The 18783-nt window shown below is 38.5% G+C and overlaps 1 protein-coding gene across 15 annotated transcripts in view; it reads right to left on the bottom strand.

Moving 5' to 3' along the window:
• Positions 1–18783, bottom strand: part of caska (calcium/calmodulin-dependent serine protein kinase a) — a 664459-nt gene that overhangs the window by 19486 nt on the left and 626190 nt on the right. For 4 of the 15 annotated variants that reach the window (XM_051926109.1, XM_051926105.1, XM_051926104.1 and 1 more), the window contains 4 exons: positions 12732–12770; positions 12294–12362; positions 8527–8562; positions 2324–2520 (listed from right to left, as the gene is read on the bottom strand). In XM_051926109.1, the coding sequence (XP_051782069.1) occupies positions 2324–2520; positions 8527–8562; positions 12294–12362; positions 12732–12770 (341 nt within the window). The remainder of the gene's footprint in view (positions 1–2323; positions 2521–8526; positions 8563–12293; positions 12363–12731; positions 12771–18783) is intronic. The other 11 variants (XM_051926108.1, XM_028799764.2, XM_028799765.2 and 8 more) reach the window with 5 other exon arrangements.

Genomic DNA, 18783 nt, shown 5'->3' with positions numbered 1-18783 from the left:
CTCAGTATCTTCAAAAATTGGGCACATGATCTTGCAGGAGTCTGAGTCACAGTTTATATCCTGGAGTCATCACCAGCTGTGAAATGATTCTCAAATTTCTCAATGTTAGAAGTCAAGAGTTCAAAAATCTCCATGGAATTCTTATTAGAAGTTTCATTTGAGGAGTCAACATTCTGGACACCCAACAGATCTTGCTAATGTTGAACTGTTCACGTAGAATGGATACCCTAATCCCTCCAGCGTTTGCTATTTTACACACTGTGACTCTTTGATTTTCCTTATAATTCTCTAAATGATAACGAAACTTCTTTTGTTGTTGCAGGCTGGTCAGACCTTGGGTCATCTTCAAGATGTCTTGGCACAATGGAATTCTGTTAGCCATGACAACAATAACAACAACATTTATTTATACAGCACATTTTCATACAAATGATGTAGCTCAAAGTGCTTTACAAGATGAAGAAACAAAAGTTTATAAAAAAAAATAAAAATATAAAAATAAGATTAGGCAATTACTCAGTAACAAAGAATAAAGGTCCGATGGCCAAGAGGACAGAAAAAACAAAAAAATAAGACATTTAAAGAGGACTTGTCCAGTGACATACTGATTAGGCAAGTGGGAATCTTTGAAGGCATATTGTTCTGTTGCTTTAGATATTTAACATTTAGATTTTTAGCACCCATCCTCTTCCGCTTATCCGAGGTCGAGTCGCAGGGGCAGCAGCTTGAGCAGAGATACCCAGACTTCCCTCTCCCCGGCCACTTCTTCTAGCTCTTCCGGGAGAATCCCGAGGTGTTCCCAGGCCAGCCGGGAGACATAGTCCCTCCAGCGTGTCCTGGGTCTTCCCCGGGGCCTCCTCCCGGTTGGACGTACCCGGAACACCTCACCAGGGAGGCGTCCAGGAGGCATCCTGGTCAGATGCCCGAGCCACCTCATCTGACTCCTCTCGATGCGGAGGAGCAGCGGCTCTACTCTGAGCCCCTCCCGGATGACTGAGCTTCTCACCCTATCTTTAAGGGAGAGCCCAGACACCCTGCGGAGGAAACTCATTTCACCCGCTTGTATTCGCGATCTCGTTCTTTCGGTCACTACCCATAGCTCACGACCATAGGTGAGGGTAGGAACATAGATCGACTGGTAAATTGAGAGCTTTGCCTTACGGCTCAGCTCCTTTTTCACCACGACAGACCGATGCAGAGCCCGCATCACTGCGGACGCCGCACCGATCCGCCTGTCGATCTCACGCTCCATTCTTCCCTCACTCGTGAACAAGATCCCGAGATACTTGAACTCCTCCACTTGAGGCAGGATCTCGCTCCCAACCCTGAGAGGGCACTCCACCCTTTTCCGGCTGAGGACCATGGTCTTGGATTTGGAGGTGCTGATTCCCATCCCAGCCGCTTCACACTCAGCTGCAAACCGATCCAGAGAGAGCTGAAGATCACGGCCTGATGAAGCAAACAGGACAACATCATCTGCAATATATATATATATATATATATATATATATATATATATATATATATATATATATATATATATATATACTGGGCTCATCAGGCGTACACACTCACTGCACGCTTGTGGTTGGTCTATGCAACATTCCATGATCTGCTTCTCGCAACTGAAGAGGGCACCGTGGCGGATGTTTGCCGACCTGCAGACCAACCACAAGCGTTACCTGGTAGGTAACCACCCATACAATCAGACTGTGATTCAGACTACGAATGTCATGAATATATATTATATATATATATATATATATATGTATGTATGTGTGTGTGTGTGTGTGTGTGAGTTTGTTGGGACTAGCCATCCTTTCCAGTCAAAAGTGGGAATTTGGTGTGTTTTGAGGGATTTTCTGTGTATATGGTGTGGGAATTTACTCTAGTGACAGTTAAAGGGGTCTTTATTTTGTTGGTGCTGTTGTAGAATGTAAAAGTGTGAAATTGTTATGTATGTCATTTTTTCTCTTATGTTGTTCCACAACTGTTTCTTTTTGTTTTCTGTCTTTGCTTAATAACAAGTTTTGACAGAAGAAGTGGCAGAACAACCAGGTCTAATTTGCTACCAAGAACTTAACAAGTTTATTGTCAATGTAGCATTGTCATCTTTGAGTTTAGGGGAATCGCTACAAATGATAAAAAGATACAAGAAACATTAATCTGCAGTTTTTTGAGACACAAATCTGTTCATTTACTTACACTTGGCACACAGCCCTGGATGGCTAACAGAATGTCTCACTTGAGACTAACATTAAATTACACAATTGCCCTAAAACACAATGGTATTAAACAATGGCCACTATGCAACACAACTTACCATTCCTGGAGTTCTGGAGATGGGATAAGACCTGCTGTTCCATTTTTGGCATTTTCCAGTTTGCCTTGCCACCAGTTGTGATCATCTTTGCTGATAATCTGTATAATGTCACCGACCCTGAACTTGATGCCTGCTTCTTTACAAGGAATGAGGTCATCCTTGGCTGGATCATACTCAAACTGTGCCCTTACATAGATCTGCCAAGCAACACAGCTGTTAGTATATTTACTCTTTACGGCCCCTTTTCAGCAGTGCGACACAACATTTTTAGTCTGGGCTACCAGGTCTTTATTGCTAGTGAAATACAGCAAGGAAATACAGAAGGCTGCAAGCTGCAGTGAAGAAAAATAAATGCAAAATTGAATATGAATGGGAACAAGTCATTCTCTGCTGTGCTGAATGAAGAAACATGCTGATGCTCCAACAACAAAAAAAAAACAACAAACAAAAAAAAAAATGAATGAATATACTTCTTAATATATCTTGGCACAGATATTAAGAAAGTAGTTAAAATTCAATGAAAATATACAAAATATGAATTACATCACTAAAATAAAACTTGTTATTACTATAAGAACAATTTAATATTGAAAGTAAAATTGAGCTTAATTCTAGTTTTAAAACTTAATAATTAAAATGTATTTTAAAATTTATAGTGTTTCTAAAGAAACGTTTACACCCAACTACAACTAAAGACTTAGAACATTTGCATTTTAAAACTATGTTATATACACATTAAACCGAAAACCTAAGTGTTTACTACTTAAAAATGCAGAGTTTTATCAGCACTTAAAACTATGTTATATACACATTAAACCGAAAACCTAAGTGTTTACTACTTAAAAATGCAGAGTTTTATCAGCACTTAGACATGCATTTCAAACATACTGCTCAAAAAAATTAAAGGAACCCTTTTTATTTTAATCAGAGTATAGCATCAAGTCAATGAGACTTCTGGGATATTGATCTGGTCAGTTAAGTAGCAGAGTGGGTTGTTAATCAGTTTCAGCTGCTTTGGTGTAAAGGAAATTAACAACAGGTGCACTAGAAGGGAAACAATGAGACGACCCCCAAAACTGGAATGGTTTAACAGGTGGAGGCCACTGACATTTTTTCCCTCTTCATCTTTTCTGACTGTTTTGTATTTGGCTATGGTCAGTGTCACGACTGGTAGCATGAGGCAATACCTGGACCCTACAGAGGTAGCACAGGTAGTCCAACTTCTCCAGGATGGCACATCAATATGTGCAATTGCCAAAAGGTTTTCTGTGTCTCCCAGCATAATCTCAAGGGCATGGAGGAGATTCCAGGAGACAGGCTGTTACTCTAGGAGAGCTGGACAGGGCTGTAGAACGTCCTTAACCCATCAGCAGGACCGGTATCTGCTCCTTTGGGCAAGGAGGAACAGGATGAGCACTGCCAGAGCCCTACAAAATAACCTCCAGCAGGCCACTGGTGTGAATGTCTCTGACCAAACAATCACAAACAGACATCCTCTAATGGGCCCTATGCTCAATGGGCTGTAGACCTCGATTGGTATTTGCCATAGAATACCAGAATTGGCAGGTACATCACTGGAGCCTGGCACTTTTCACACATGAGAGCAGGTTCACCCTGAGCACATGTGACAGATGTAAAAGGGTCTGGAGAAGCCGAGGAGAACGTTATGCTGCCTGTAACATCATTCAGCATGACCGGTTTAGTGGTGGTTCAGTGATGGTCTGGGGAGGCATATCATGGAGGGACACAAAGACCTCTAATTAATAATTTTCATTTCCATCAAACGATGTGGCATCCTTTCATTCCTAGCACATTACCCAGTCCATATGAGTATAGTTATCCAGCATGATTTTTTCCCATTCAGATCAGATGTGTTTTCAAAGTGTTCCTTTAATTTTTTTGAGCAGTTTATTTAGGATTATAAAGATCTTACAGCTGGCACATTGCATTTACAACATGTAAAATACGGATTGACATTTATTTTTGTGCAACAGAAATTCTGGAAATGAAGGTGTCCCACTGGTGAGCACACTGCATGTCCATTACGCATGTGGAGGCAGAAGTCACTTGAGTCTCAGTCCCTGGCTTACACTCACATACACTTGCCAGGGTGCCAAAGTCAATTTACACTGCAAAGACACGGCACAATCACATATTGACCTGGCAACAGCAACTGACACACCCACAGCAGTTGTTAAAATAAAATAAAAAGTGAAGGTAAGAAAGTAAAAAAAAATGTTCAGTTTTCTTGCCTGCTAGATTTTTTCCTCTGTGTTGCACAGCAGATGCCAACAAGCATCGCATCTAGACACAACTTGATGAATCATTGTAGAGTCGTCAAGGTTGCAGGAGTTATCATTTCACTCACAAAAATGTTATATTGATACAAATGTTAGGTATGTTGGATGTTACTTTAGATTTTGTCTTTACCAAAAGGTTTGTGGGGCGGCACGGTGGCGCAGTGGTAGTGCTGCTGCCTCGCAGTAAGGAGACCTGCATGTTCTCCCCGTGTCTGTGTGGGTTTCCTCCCACAGTCCAAAGACATGCAGGTTAGGTGCATTGGTGCTCCTAAATTGTCCCTGGTGTGTGCTTGGTGTGTGTGTGTGTGCCCTGTGGTGGGCTGGCGCCCTGCCCAGGGTTTGGGATGGGATTGGTTCCAGAAGACACCCGTGACCCTGTGTTAGGATATAGCGGGTTGGAAAATGACTGGCTCACTGACTGACAAAAGGTCTGTGCCACAAATGAACGCACCTACAGTATGTGTACTGACTGTTCAGACGTGTTAAAACGATTTAGCTGCAGGTGTGCCCTCCGTTAGTGAGAATACATTGCATTTAATAGAATTAATATTAACAACAATAACAATAAAAAACTTGGCAGCAGCCTGATATAGGGCTTTTTAAAGGATATGCTATTTTTTTCCATTTCAGGGATGAAGGTTCCAGAGATCATTTGCATTGAATACTTGGGTAAAGTGAAGCTGCATTTATATGTTCAAAAATTGTAGCCCATGATGCAACACATGAAACCTGAAATAAAAGCTGTGAAATATACAAAGTATGTCCACTTTGAAGCAGATAAGGTTCTGATTTATAAAAAAAAAACAAAAAAAAAACTTTTCTTTGCCATTTTCAAGGTTAGATTTGTGACAACAAACTAGTAATTAAGTAATTATTATTAGACTTTTTTGGCACTTGTTTGTCTAAAGGAAGGATTTCTTCTCTATTTCACATCAACTAGCATGAATGGCATTTTCATGTAAACAACATAGCATACAGGGAATGCTTAGCTGCCGATGAGAAATAAAGTATCACAAAAATGCTGAAAGTACTACAGTACATGCGACACATTAGATATTTAGCACAATATTCCTTTCTGCTCCATTGATGCATGTCCAGTAACCCCAAGAGCTTAAAGTTGTGACTTGTGGTGCTTACACAGGAACTGTGTGGCATCAGTGCTGGACACCACTGGCAAAGCTAACACATAGATAAACAAACTTTAAAGAAAACTGTCCATTTCATTCTTCAGCTTTATGCACTGTTCATTGCTTTATTTAAAAAAATGGAAACATGTATGCAGAACTCCATGACTGCCAAAGGCTTGGTATTACCTTGTGACACAAAGGGCTCTTCACCTGCTACTTTGAAGTAAGTTTTCCCATGGGAGACACAGTAGTCATCACCCTCTGGAGCAAAGGCAGTTGTTCTAAGTGAGCTTTATTTACACTTTCCACATATCCCAAGATCTCCACCCTGATCTTTCTCTCCAACCTTCTCTACTACCCCAATATCAAACTGTCCTCACAGGTTATGATTTTTATGTTATCCCTGACACTGCTTAATGTCCTGTAGAAGACTGCTGCTATCACTTGAGTGATTATTTTCAGAAACAAAGGCTAGAAAAAAATAATTGATCATAATTTACTATACTTATATACAAAAGGTCAATGAATTAAGCTCTTTCTTGCTTTAAGGATAGGTGTCACACACTCTGTCACTCAAGGCTGCATCCCTGTGTTCATACCCAGCTAAATATCAACTTCTGGGTGCCTCTGAGGAAAGTAAAAGACAGAAGAGTGTTTTTAGACATTATGATAAATGACTTCTCACATAAAGCAGGTTATTAGTAATACTAAACACTACAATGTGCAGCGTGCTGTTTCAAACAGCTTCTGATCAAAGTTTCGTGATGACCAGTGTATTGATTCAGCCTTCTAAACTGAACATGGAGTTGATTTCTCCCAAATGCCCCACAAACACCAGTTAGCCACAGCACTGCCACAGTCCCAGGCTGTCAATTTTTGTCTCCGTTTGTACCTTGCTAAAGTCCCTCCCCACCCCAACAAATGTTAAGCTTGCTGCAAATCCATACTGCTGTATTCTCAATCAAACTGGTAATTTTCAGTAACAAAGCTAAAAGTTTTGCTGTCAGATATATCAATGGTTTAAAGTTGTTTGTATAAAAATACATGCTAAGAAAAACTGCATAAATTAATGGCTGCAAGTACACCATTCCTGATGCTAACTGCTTCAGGTAAAATGTAAAAATATGGAGTGATGGAGTGGAATGAAGAGGAAGAAGGACTTCTCTAAAAATGGTGGAGTCTCACAAAAATAAATGGGACTTTTTACAAAAACTGTATGGATTTACACTTTTTCAATGTGCCTGCTATATTGGATATGAATGAAGATGCAGCATCATTCCTGGCTTGTGCTTCACACAATACATGAACAAAAATGTATTTTTATAAATCAGATTTTTGACCTTAGTATTCCACTATCTAAGAAACAGTAAACCAAAGTCAGCCTTCAGGGGTAACTTATTCAATAATTTAATACATTACAGTATATAAAATGAAATATCACACATTTATAAATAAATGCAGATATCAAAATATTACTGTTGTTCAATTCAAAATAACCCTATTATACAATTTCCATTCAATCTTGTAGCTTAAATTCAGAATACTAACTTGTATTCATAGATTGATGTATTTTTTTTTATAATATTTTCAATAAAATACTTATATTAGTACATACTTCTTGGAAAAGGAGAACAGCTTAAAAGATTTACAGATTTACTAGATTTACAGAACCTTAAAATGAATTAGGGTTCCTTTAAAATCGGCAAATATACAGTTCAATAAATACAATTGTGAACTGAAAAATAAATTATACTATTTTACAGTTCTGTTAAGGTGTTATACGTTATGTTTTGTTAGTATGCAGTATTAATCCAATTCCTCTTTCCTATTTTAAATATTTTGTTGTACTTACCCATATGCTACAGTATACAGTAAAGCTTGTGATACCATATAAATTCACCAAGTAAGACAGTCTTTTTTTGGACTTGAAGCAATACAGCTCTGTAGATTTCACATACATTATTACATAAGTATACACAGTTTTGAAAAAGCAAGTCAGCACCTGGGAACAGACTTATTTTTCTATGCTTTCAGGTTTAAATATCATTATGGCAATGCTGGGTACTATGTAAACTAAAGCCAGACTGTTTGCACGCACTGTAGATCTCAACATAAAAATATATATTCATTTAACAGCTGAGCTTTGGTTAAAGAATCAGAACAGTTTTGGAAAAATAACATTAACTTCTCTTAAAATGTTTAACACAACTCTAAGGGACTTACCATGTCACATCAAGAAATTAAATAAAAATCACTGTAAGCATAATTCAGCACTTAGTCAAAATAAATTAACTGCAAAATGAAAGCAGAAAAAAGCAGTAACAAGATATAGTGCCATGGCATACTTGAACCAAGGATATACTGACACCAACCAAAATAGTAATATTATAATTATTGTTTGATATATTTTAATACTAAATAATTACCTTTTAGTAGCACTCTGCTTTTAGAGACAACAAATAATTCTCAAAAGAAATACTGCTTCTAAGACTAATTCAGACATCATATGATCTTTCTTGTTTGTGAATACATAGCTAAACAATTTTATAGGCTTTGCAACTGATTTTGACACATGGTAGTCAGTCTATCCTAAGCTCAGGTAAGCATTGCTATTAATGGATGAAAGACAGAAGCAAATTAGTCAGCAGAATGCTTTGCTGAAATGTGGCATGTTCTCCTATGGTTAGCACAAAGAATGTATATGATGAAAGCAGGTTGGGATCTAGAAACGACTACGAGACATCTATAAAAAGGGACCACGTGAGGGTGTAATCACCTGTCGTCCTTTTGGCTGAGTAGTTGCTGGCAAGTCCTGCAGAATAAAGCCAACCCATGAAAGAATTTACTGTAAGTGGGAACAAGTCAAACATCTCTCCAAATATATTTTAAAATTTGAAAGCCTAAAGATGAAAAACCTCTACATAAGTTGTCAAACTACTTTTTTAGATTTAAAGGAATACTCTATCCAAAAATATTTTTATATGTTACTTATCCCATGTATTGTACAGGTGGCTGAGAAAATGCTTAATCTCATGTTTTAACTTAGAAAGGAGAGAAAAAACTCAATGGTCACCAGTTCTGTACAACCATAAATGATGACCAAAATGTCTATGGAAGAAAGAAAAGAAAACCTCACATTACTCCAGTCACATTGTCCACGTATCTTTTATCCTGTCATTAGTTCAAAAAATATGCTTAGTTTTGCTAAAACAGAGTTAAATGGTTACTTCCAGAGTTATTAGGATGTACAAAGACTTATGGAAGAGACTTTTTTTCATCTTCAATTCAAAAAGTCACTCTCTTTCTTTGGGTTTCCTGTTTATGTACAGTATAAGCTGATAAATCAGGAAGTAACCATTTAATCATTTTTTAAGGAAAGAAAAAAAATTGTTTTGCACATTTTGAGCTAGTGACTAGTTAAAAAACGTGGATTATGCAACATGAGTAACGTGAGATTTTTTTCCCCCATGTTTATTGTTTACTATTGTAAAGAAAAGGTGACCAATGAGTTTAGTTATGTGATACATTTATTTTTCTCCATTCAGGATGAAAACATAAGATTACATTTTTTTCTCCACTACTACTACTACTACAAAGTACATGGGGTAAGTAACAGAAAAAAAGCATAAATTTTTTGGGTTGAGTATTGCTTTAAATTGCACACGTGGTTCACCAATAAAAACCAAACTGCAGAAAGCAAGAAAACATTAGTCGACAGGTCAGCATCTTCAGCATCAACATACACAGAAGCGCTGAAATTAAAAATAAATACAGAAATAAAACATACTGTAAACATTTATACTGTAAATTGCTTATACCAGATACACTTCAGGCAGAAAATATAGTATAATTGTATTATCTGGTATTCTAATACAGAACACGCTAGTTATCATTGTAAACATTAAAAAATATAACCGATTAAGAAAATACTACATAGCTTTGTGTTCTCCCATAGTCAACTAATATACTTTACCATTAAAATGTAGTATAAACCATTTCCATTTAATTCTATATAAGACAATGCATCAGTTTTCCTTATATTTACAACTTTTGACTTTTTAGGTACATAGTTTGATAAAACCTTTTGAAACAGCTTATAGTAGACACATAGGGGATTACGAATATTTTGTTCTACATATATTTTTAACATCAATTCATGTGAATGTAGATTACACAGAATATATACGATTTTTCTTTGTCAACTTGATCTGACGAGAGCTGAAGATGCTGTCTTGCTCGGCTAGCATTATGAATGCACATGTCACATTTTAAATGCCAAGCTCTGAATTTACAAAGAACATAGCTACAGCAAAAATTGGGCACACCAATTTGAAAACTGAGATAACGGAAATCAAACCACTTATTTGCACATTTTACTGGTTACGTTAGAACCAGTGTGACATGAAGTAGTCAAAAAGTAATGTTTTAAATAACAGGACACGGTTGCATGACGTTTACTACTATACTATTGAAACTCTTTAAAGATCTTGAATTAAGCAAAATAAATGTGTCCTAAAAAGCAGCTAGTCATAAATTTATTGCAGATAAAGAAGGAAATTCTTTGATGTAAACAGAAACCCAAGTGTATAGTAGGAGACAACTTTCGTGTGATCTGAAGGACAGACTTCCAACAATCAGATAAATAAATCTTCTGGTATATAAATCAAAATAAGCGTTAAAATCTAATTAAATATTCTTTATGTATACACAAATATAAAAATGTGTATATATATGCATATTCAAAACACATACATATATGTGTGTATATATACAGTTCATCTGGAAAGTATTCACAGCGCATCACTTTTCCCACATTTTGTTATGTTACAGCCTTATTCCAAAATGGATTAAATTCATTTTTTCCTCAGAATTCTACACACAACACCCCATAATGACAACGTGAAAAAAGTTACTTGAGGTTTTTGCAAATTTATTAAAAATAAAAAAATTGAGAAAACACGTGTACATAAGTATTCACAGCCTTTGCCATGAAGCTCAAAATTGAGCTCAGGTGCATCCTGTTTCCCCTGATCATCCTTGAGATGTTTCTGCAGCTTAATTGGAGTCCACCTGTGGTAAATTCAGTTGATTGGACATGATTCGGAAAGGCACACACCTGTCTATATAAGGTCCCACAGTTTATGTCAGAGCACAAACCAAGTATGAAGTCAAAGGAATTGTCTATAGACCTCCGAGACAGGATTGTCTCGAGGCACAAATCTGGGGATGGTTACAGAAAAATGTCTGCTGCTTTGAAGGTCCCAATGAGCACAGTGGCCTCCATCATCCGTAAGTGGAAGAAGTTCGAAACCACCAGGACTCTTCCTAGAGAGGGCCAGCAATCTAAACTGAGCGATCGGGGGAGAAGGGCCTTAGTCAGGGAGGTGACCAAGAACCTGATGGTCACTCTGTCAGAGCTCCAGAGGTCCTCTGTGGAGAGAGGAGAACCATCCAGAAGGACAACCATCTCTGCAGCAATCCACCAATCAGGCCTGTATGGTAAAGTGGCCAGACGGAAGCCACTCCTTAGTAAAAGGCACATGGCAGCCCGCCTGGAGTTTGCCAAAAGGCACCTGAAGGACTCTCAGACCATGAGAAAGAAAATTCTCTGGTCTGATGAGACAAAGATTGAACTCTTTGGTGTGAATGCCAGGCGTCACATTTGGAGGAAACCAGGCACCACTCATCACCAGGCCAATACCATCCCTACAGTGAAGCATGATGGTGGCAGCATCATGCTGTGGGGATGTTGTTCAGCGGCAGGGACTGGGAGACTAGTCAGGATAAAGGGAAAGATGACTGCGGGAATGTACAGAGACATCCTGGATGAAAACCTGCTCCAGAGCGCTCTTGACCTCAGACTGGGGCGACGGTTCATCTTTCAGCAGGACAACGACCCTAAGCACACAGCCAAGATATCAAAGAAGTGGCTTCTGGACAACTCTGTGAATGTCTTTGAGTGCCCAGCCAGAGCCCAGACTTGAATCTGATTGAACATCTCTGGAGAGATCTTAAAATGGCTGTGCACCGACGCTTCCCATCCAACCTGATGGAGTTTGAGAGGTGCTGCAAAGAGGAATGGGCGAAACTGGCCAAGGGTAGGTGTGCCAAGCTTGTGGCATCATAATTAAAAAGACTTGAGGCTGTAATTGCTGCCAAAGGTACATCGACAAAGTATTGAGCAAAAGTTGTGAATACTTATGTACATGTGATTTCTCAGTTTTTTTATTTTTAATAAATTTGCAAAAACCTCAAGTAAACTTTTTTCATGTTGTCTGAGGAAAAAAATGAATTTAATCCATTTTGGAATAAGGCTGTAACATAACAAAATGTGGAAAAAGTGATGCGCTGTGAATACTTTCCAGATGCACTGTATATATATACGTTGTGTAAATATTTAAACACACACTCAAACATATACATACACATATGTACAAATACACACACATAAAGTATGCACACACAGCAATAAATAAATAAATAAATGTGAACATGGCCAACAAAATGTGGATTACTTGTCTACATCGGAAGCAGAAGCCTTACCAAAACTGAACTGTTAATGCTGGTATGCCCATTAGCTGGGGACTGTCTGGAAGTGGATGGGGACTCTCTCTGAAATAAGACACAAAGTTCAGTAACAGGAGAACAGCAGATAACTGCCCAGAGAAACAATGTTGGAACAGGGAATACAAACAGGAGCCATTTAAATAACCACGTGGGGTTTGGAACAGGATGGAGGGTAGGGTTGGTTGGAGTGGGGGGGCATAAGGGCTGACACAACATTTTGATTGTGAACTTCTTGCTACCACTGGGCAGGTCTAAAGCCATGATAGAACAAACATAATGCTAAAACACAAAAGTTAGAAGCACCAAGTACGTTCCACAAACAATCTCCATTACAAAACTGTGAGTGCTAATATGTTTTTAATGGAGTCACTAGGAGAAGCTTGACAATAGATAGTAGGCTAGGCTCATACTCACAGATATGCCAGAAGAGACATTTTTAAAGACAGGGAGGTTCTGATTGAAGGCACACAACAAAACAAGAATAGGGTTCAGGAAAAAAAAGGCCAATGACAAAATAAAATACACTTTTTCCCCAAGAAAATACTTTGCATAACCACCATTACAAAGGATCAAGGCTTCTGATAGCACATACTAGAAACCTTCAATAGTGCTTTGAAACAACCAACCACTAAATTTATTTACAGCATTATCCAACCCATCAAACATGACATATTTCCCTTGCTTTCTTTGATTTTTGAATTAAACACCATCTATACACATTGAATGACACAGAAAATAGATATTTAAAAGAATAAACAAAGAGGAGTTTTATATTTTCCAAATAAATGAGCCCAGCTCCTGCATTTGTTAATGGCACTTCTTCCACTTAAGTGAGAGCATGTATGTAGGGTTCTGGTGTTATTACTCTGGCAGAACCAAGGTCACAGAGCAGCTTTGGACAAGAATCCTACAAAAGTCAGTCCAGATCGTTGACTGATTAACATATGTTTTGATCATTATTTAAAAAACAGGCAAGCAAAAAATAAACAAAAAATGCAATTTCAATAAATAAAAAACAAGTTGGAGAAAGAAGAAGAAACCTCTTTGTTAACATCACAAAATCTCTTCTGAAAGCACTGTTTTTACATGTACCTAGTGTGAACTTAGAGAGGCATACAATGTCTTTACTACATCATTACATAGAAATATACGTAAAACATCCAGGGAAACCTTCTGACTATTTAATTGTGTAATCAATATTATGACTATGTAATTGTGGAATTTATGTCAGTTGGAGTATTAAACAATTAGTGAACACTCATTTCTATATGGCTGCATTACTTTCTCAAGAAAATGACCCTCACTGCTATATACCTATTCAGTATAATGAGTGCAGACCTGCTGGTGACAAAGGCCCATGTGACTTTAGCCATTATATCAGAGGATGGGGAAATGAGCTTAATGACTACTAATCAAATCAAATGACCAAAAATAAAATTATGATTCAGATGCTACACAGAAGAAGACACCAGCTACAGACTGGGGAGTGTTTCCCATCTAAACTACCTCAGTAAACATCATTCCGATTTAACCAGAGCTTACGGCTGGTAATACATATGACTATGATGAAAACATAGGCTGTTTTGACTTTTATTTGATTCCCAAATCACTTACAAGTGAGTCTGTCAGACACAAAATACTATATCTTGTGGGATATGGCCGGCCATTCATCCCGGCCAATACCCCCAGGCCGCCAGGTGGAGCCCTCCCTGTAACGTGGAAGTGCCCCGAATTCCAGCAGGGAATTATGGACAGTGGACTTTTAATTCACAGCCCTGCTGGATACCATGGGGACCGCCAGAGGACGCTGCAGGGAGGAGTAAGGAATATTTTCCCTACACCCCGGAAGTACGTCCAAGTCACATGGACAAAAGAAATGACGTGCTTCCGGGATGAAAAAGAAGAGTTTTGATCTGACCCGGAAGTACTAGGAAGTCACATGGACTGAAGGTTCAGAAGCACTTCCGGGTCAAGGACTATAAAAGGACTGTGGGAGATCCCAGACGTTGAGCTGAGCTGGGTGGAAGGGTGTCAACGCGTCTGGGAGAGTGGAGGATTATTGATTATTGTAGTGTTATTGATTTATATGAGTATTGTGGAGAGGAGGGTGCTTTGTGCACGTATTTGTCCAAATAAATATTATTATTGGACTTTTACCTGGTGTCTGGCGTTTGATCCAAGGGTTCAAGGGAGCGAGAGCGCCCCCTATCTGTCACAATCTTGTTCAAATCAAATCTGACATTTCATTTCCTTCCCTACCCATCTACAGAACAGAAAGATGTACTATGAAATAAGTAGTAAAAGATACCGAGGCAAACTAAAAGTTACCAGAATTCAGCATGCACAGGTAATTAAGGACATGATTAATAAACACCTGCAACATTTTTGGATTTTTTTCAATCAATGTAAAATAGGTGATCCTTTTCCCCATTGTGTAATGATAAGAGGATTTTGGAGCTGAATTGATGAATATGTTAAAATGAAGTGCCTTCAATAAAGTACAAATTATCAAAACTTACTGTCAATGTTTTTTATGTCAATAAACAAGCACAAAGGAGTGCAGGAAGAACCCAAAATATGTGAACTAATGGGGCAGAGGCCCGATGACAGTTTTCACAATTACAGTCCTGGACTGGCTTTGATAATCTGAGTCAAGAGAAGTGAATACAATGTACACTTTTATGTTGAATGTGCCCAAGCTTCACAAAAACTGGTGTGGGGATGCTGCTGCCGCTCTTCCCTCTTCCCAACACTTTTCTCAAAATTCATCTTAATCCTGTACTTTTTTATGCTTGTTTTATTTTTTTTATTATACGTATAGTTCGTGGATGTAGCCGACTCGAATTATATGGAATTGGATTAATTTTTACGGACTTTATGGAGTTTACCTTGACTGGGAACAATGATCTTTTAATGGCAAAACATTGGTGCTGTCAGAATTCATCATTGGCACCAAACTTGATATGCTGTGTTTAACGGAGGCCGAATTAATTACATCTCTCATGGAGGCGACACAACCTGGCTACACTTTCCTCACACAGCCTCATAGCTCAAGACAAGGCGGAGGACTTGCTGTAATTGTCAGAGTCAAGTTAAATATCAAAAGAATCCCAATTGATTGTCCATTGTCTTTCGAGTGTCTGGCTCTTAAACTAATAACGGAATCAGGTCCTGTCTTACTCATTGTTCTTTATCTTACTCCAAAATACAATGCATCCTTCTTATCTGACTGAACTATTACTTTTGTGAATTTCCCCTTGGGGATTAATAAAGTATCTATCTATCTATCTATCTATCTATCTATCTATCTATCTATCTATCTATCTATCTATCTATCTATCTATCTATCTATCTATCTATCTATCTATCTATCTATCTATCTATCTATCTATCTATCTATCTATCTATCCATCCATCCATCCATCCATCCATCCATCCATCCATCCATCCATCCATCCATCCATCCATCCATCCATCTATCTATCTATCTATCTATCTATCTATCTATCTATCTATCTATCTATCTATCTATCTATCTATGTTCCTTTTCCCAGAGAGTCATTCTTCTTGGTGATTTCAACATCCATATTGACATCCCCACATTGAAACTAAGAAATGAATTCCTATCCTTACTGGACTGTTTTGACTTGACACAACATGTTGATTTTCCCACCCACTCTGGTGGTCATATATTGGATCTGATCTGTACATCTGGATTATCTGTTGCCAACAGTTACAGCACTGATTTGGGACTCGCTGACCATAAAGCAGTACTTTTCACTGTCTCATTACCTCTCCTTCCTCTTACCTGTAAACGACAAACTTTTTACAGAAACCTTAAAAATATCTGTCCCTCTATCCTTTCTTGGATCCATTTCTGATCTTTTACTGCTTCACCTATTCCATCAACACTAGATAGTCTTGTTGACCACTACAACTCAGCCCTTCATTCAGCATTAGATAAGACAGCTCCTTTAAAACATAAAGAGGTTTCCTTTAAGCGTTTTAGCTGCTTGGTATACAGTAATTCAGAGTTGCAATCTATGAAAGCAGCTGGCTGACACCTTGAGAGAATGTCACGGAAGTGTGGCCTCACAGTACACCTCACGGCTTTCTCTGACTACCAAAGAGCCTACAGAGAAGCACTAACTGCTGCCAAGGGCGGAGTAGTGGCTCTGAGGCTAAGGATCTGTACTGGTATCCCGAAGGTTGCCGGTCCGAATCCCCATCACTGCCAAAAGAGATCCTACTCTGCTGGGCCCTTGAACAAGGCCCTTAACCTTCAATTGCTCCAGGGGCGCTGTACAATGGCTGACCCTGTGCTCTGACCCCAAGGGGTATGCGAAAACTAACAAATTCCTAATACAAGAAATTGTATAAAGCGAAATAAAGAACAACAAAAAAAAAATTATGGCAGAATAATAGAAAGTGGCCACAGTAACCCAATGGTTTTGTTCTCTGTAGTTAATAAATTACTGCAACCCGCATCTGGCCCCACTACCTCTTCTACTGAAGTCTGTGAGAAATTCCTCCACTTTTTCTGTAACAAAATTAAAGATCTAAATAATTCAACTAACATAAATACATCAGCTGTTTATATCTTTCCCTGTTTTCCCACTCCATCCAGCTCCTTCTCTAAGTTCTCACCAGTCACATCTGCTTTTGTTAATGACCTGTCTCGATGCTGACAATCTTAACAATTTTCAGCCTATTTCCCACTTACCTTTTCTGTCAAAAGGTCTTGAGCATGTTGTAGCTTCCCAACTCACCAATTATTTAACTTCTAATAATCTGATGGAACCCTTTCAGTCTGGTTTCAGAGCACAGCACAGCTGTGAAACTGCTCTGCTAAGTGTAACCAATGATTTGCTTATGGCAGCAGACTCTGGACAAACCAGCTTATTAATTCTGTTAGACCTCAGTGCAGCATTTGACACTGTCAGACATAACATTCTACTATCCAGAATGGAGTACATGCTGGATATCTCTGGCACTGCCTTCCAGTTGTTCAAGTCCTATCTGATTGATAGGCAATAGTTTGTTAACAGCAACAGCAGGTCCACCACAGTGCCAGTCATACAAGGAGTTCCACAGGGCTCTGTCCTCGGTCCTCTGCTTTTCTGTATTTACATGCTTCCCCTTGGCCATATTATTCGTAGCTTTGGACTGGGTTATCATTTTTATGCAGATGACACTCAACTCCATTTCAATGTTAAAAGTGGAACTTCATCAGAGCTTTCTCAGCTCACAACTTCCCTCAGTGAAATTAAAACCTGGATGGAGCAGAACTCTTTAAATTTAAATTGCAACAAAACTGAACTCCTGCAAATTGGGACTAAAGTGCAAATTAATAAAATGAGCTCCTTCCCAGTTAATCTTGGCGGTAATCTCATCAGACCTGCCTCTACTGCAAAGAATCTTAGTGTCATTTTTGATTCCTCCCTTTCTTATTCAGCCCACATAAATCACATTAAGAAACGTTCTTACTTTCACCTCCATAACATATCACATGTTCGCTCCTTCCTCTCCTTTTCTAATGCTGAGAAACTTGTCCATGCTTTTATCACATCCCGCATCGATTATTGTAATTCCCTACTGGCAGGTGCCCCTTCTAATCTTATATCACAGCTTCAGCTTATTCTAAACTCAGCTGCAAGAGTCCTTACACGGACCAGCAGCAGTGAGCACATAACACCCATCCTGCTTCGCTTTCACTGGCTCCCTGTGTCTTACAGAATTGAATATAAAATTCTACTAATAACCTACAAAGCCTTAAACAACCTTTGCGCCAAACTACATCAGTGACCTTCTCCATCACTATGTGCCTGTCCGCCCACTAAGGTTCTCCGATTCTGGTAATCTTGTTGTACCCCCACACTAATCTACACTTCATGGGTGACAGGGCCTTCAACTGTATAGTGGCCAGACTCTGGAATGACCTACCGAAATTAATCAGATCAACTGACTCCATGAATTATTTTAAAAAACAACTCAAAACTCATCTGTTCAGGAAGGCTTTTAGCTCTACCTGACTTTATTACCCTTCTTTCAGTTTACCTCTATGTCAAGATGCTCATGTAACCTGTGTATGTGTGCTAGAACATCAATTATGTTGTATGTTAGGCCTTTTTTTTTGCTTTTTTGTTTTTCTCTGAATTTACTTTCTTACTCTTCTTTATTTATTTATCTGGTTTAGTACAATGCAATATACTGTATACCCTGACGTTCTTTCTTAAACTCTGTGAAGTGCCTTGAGCATGGGAAAGGTGCTATAAAAATAAAATGTATTATTATTATTATTAACTGACTTTTATTCATTACATGAAATTGCAACTGAAAGATCATATTCTCAGTGCTGCCTTAAATAGTCTAGCAGTGCCCTGCTACAATCTAGAGATACCACCCGTATCTTCATCACTTCTAAACAGTATAATTTCCAGTAGATCTTGATGTAAAATTACATTAG

Source organism: Erpetoichthys calabaricus, chromosome 4 (assembly GCF_900747795.2).
Source record: "Erpetoichthys calabaricus chromosome 4, fErpCal1.3, whole genome shotgun sequence".
NCBI classification, from domain to species: Eukaryota; Metazoa; Chordata; class Cladistia; order Polypteriformes; family Polypteridae; genus Erpetoichthys; species Erpetoichthys calabaricus.
The sequence above is the reverse complement of the archived record's forward strand: the minus strand, read 5'-3'. Positions and strand labels throughout refer to the sequence as shown.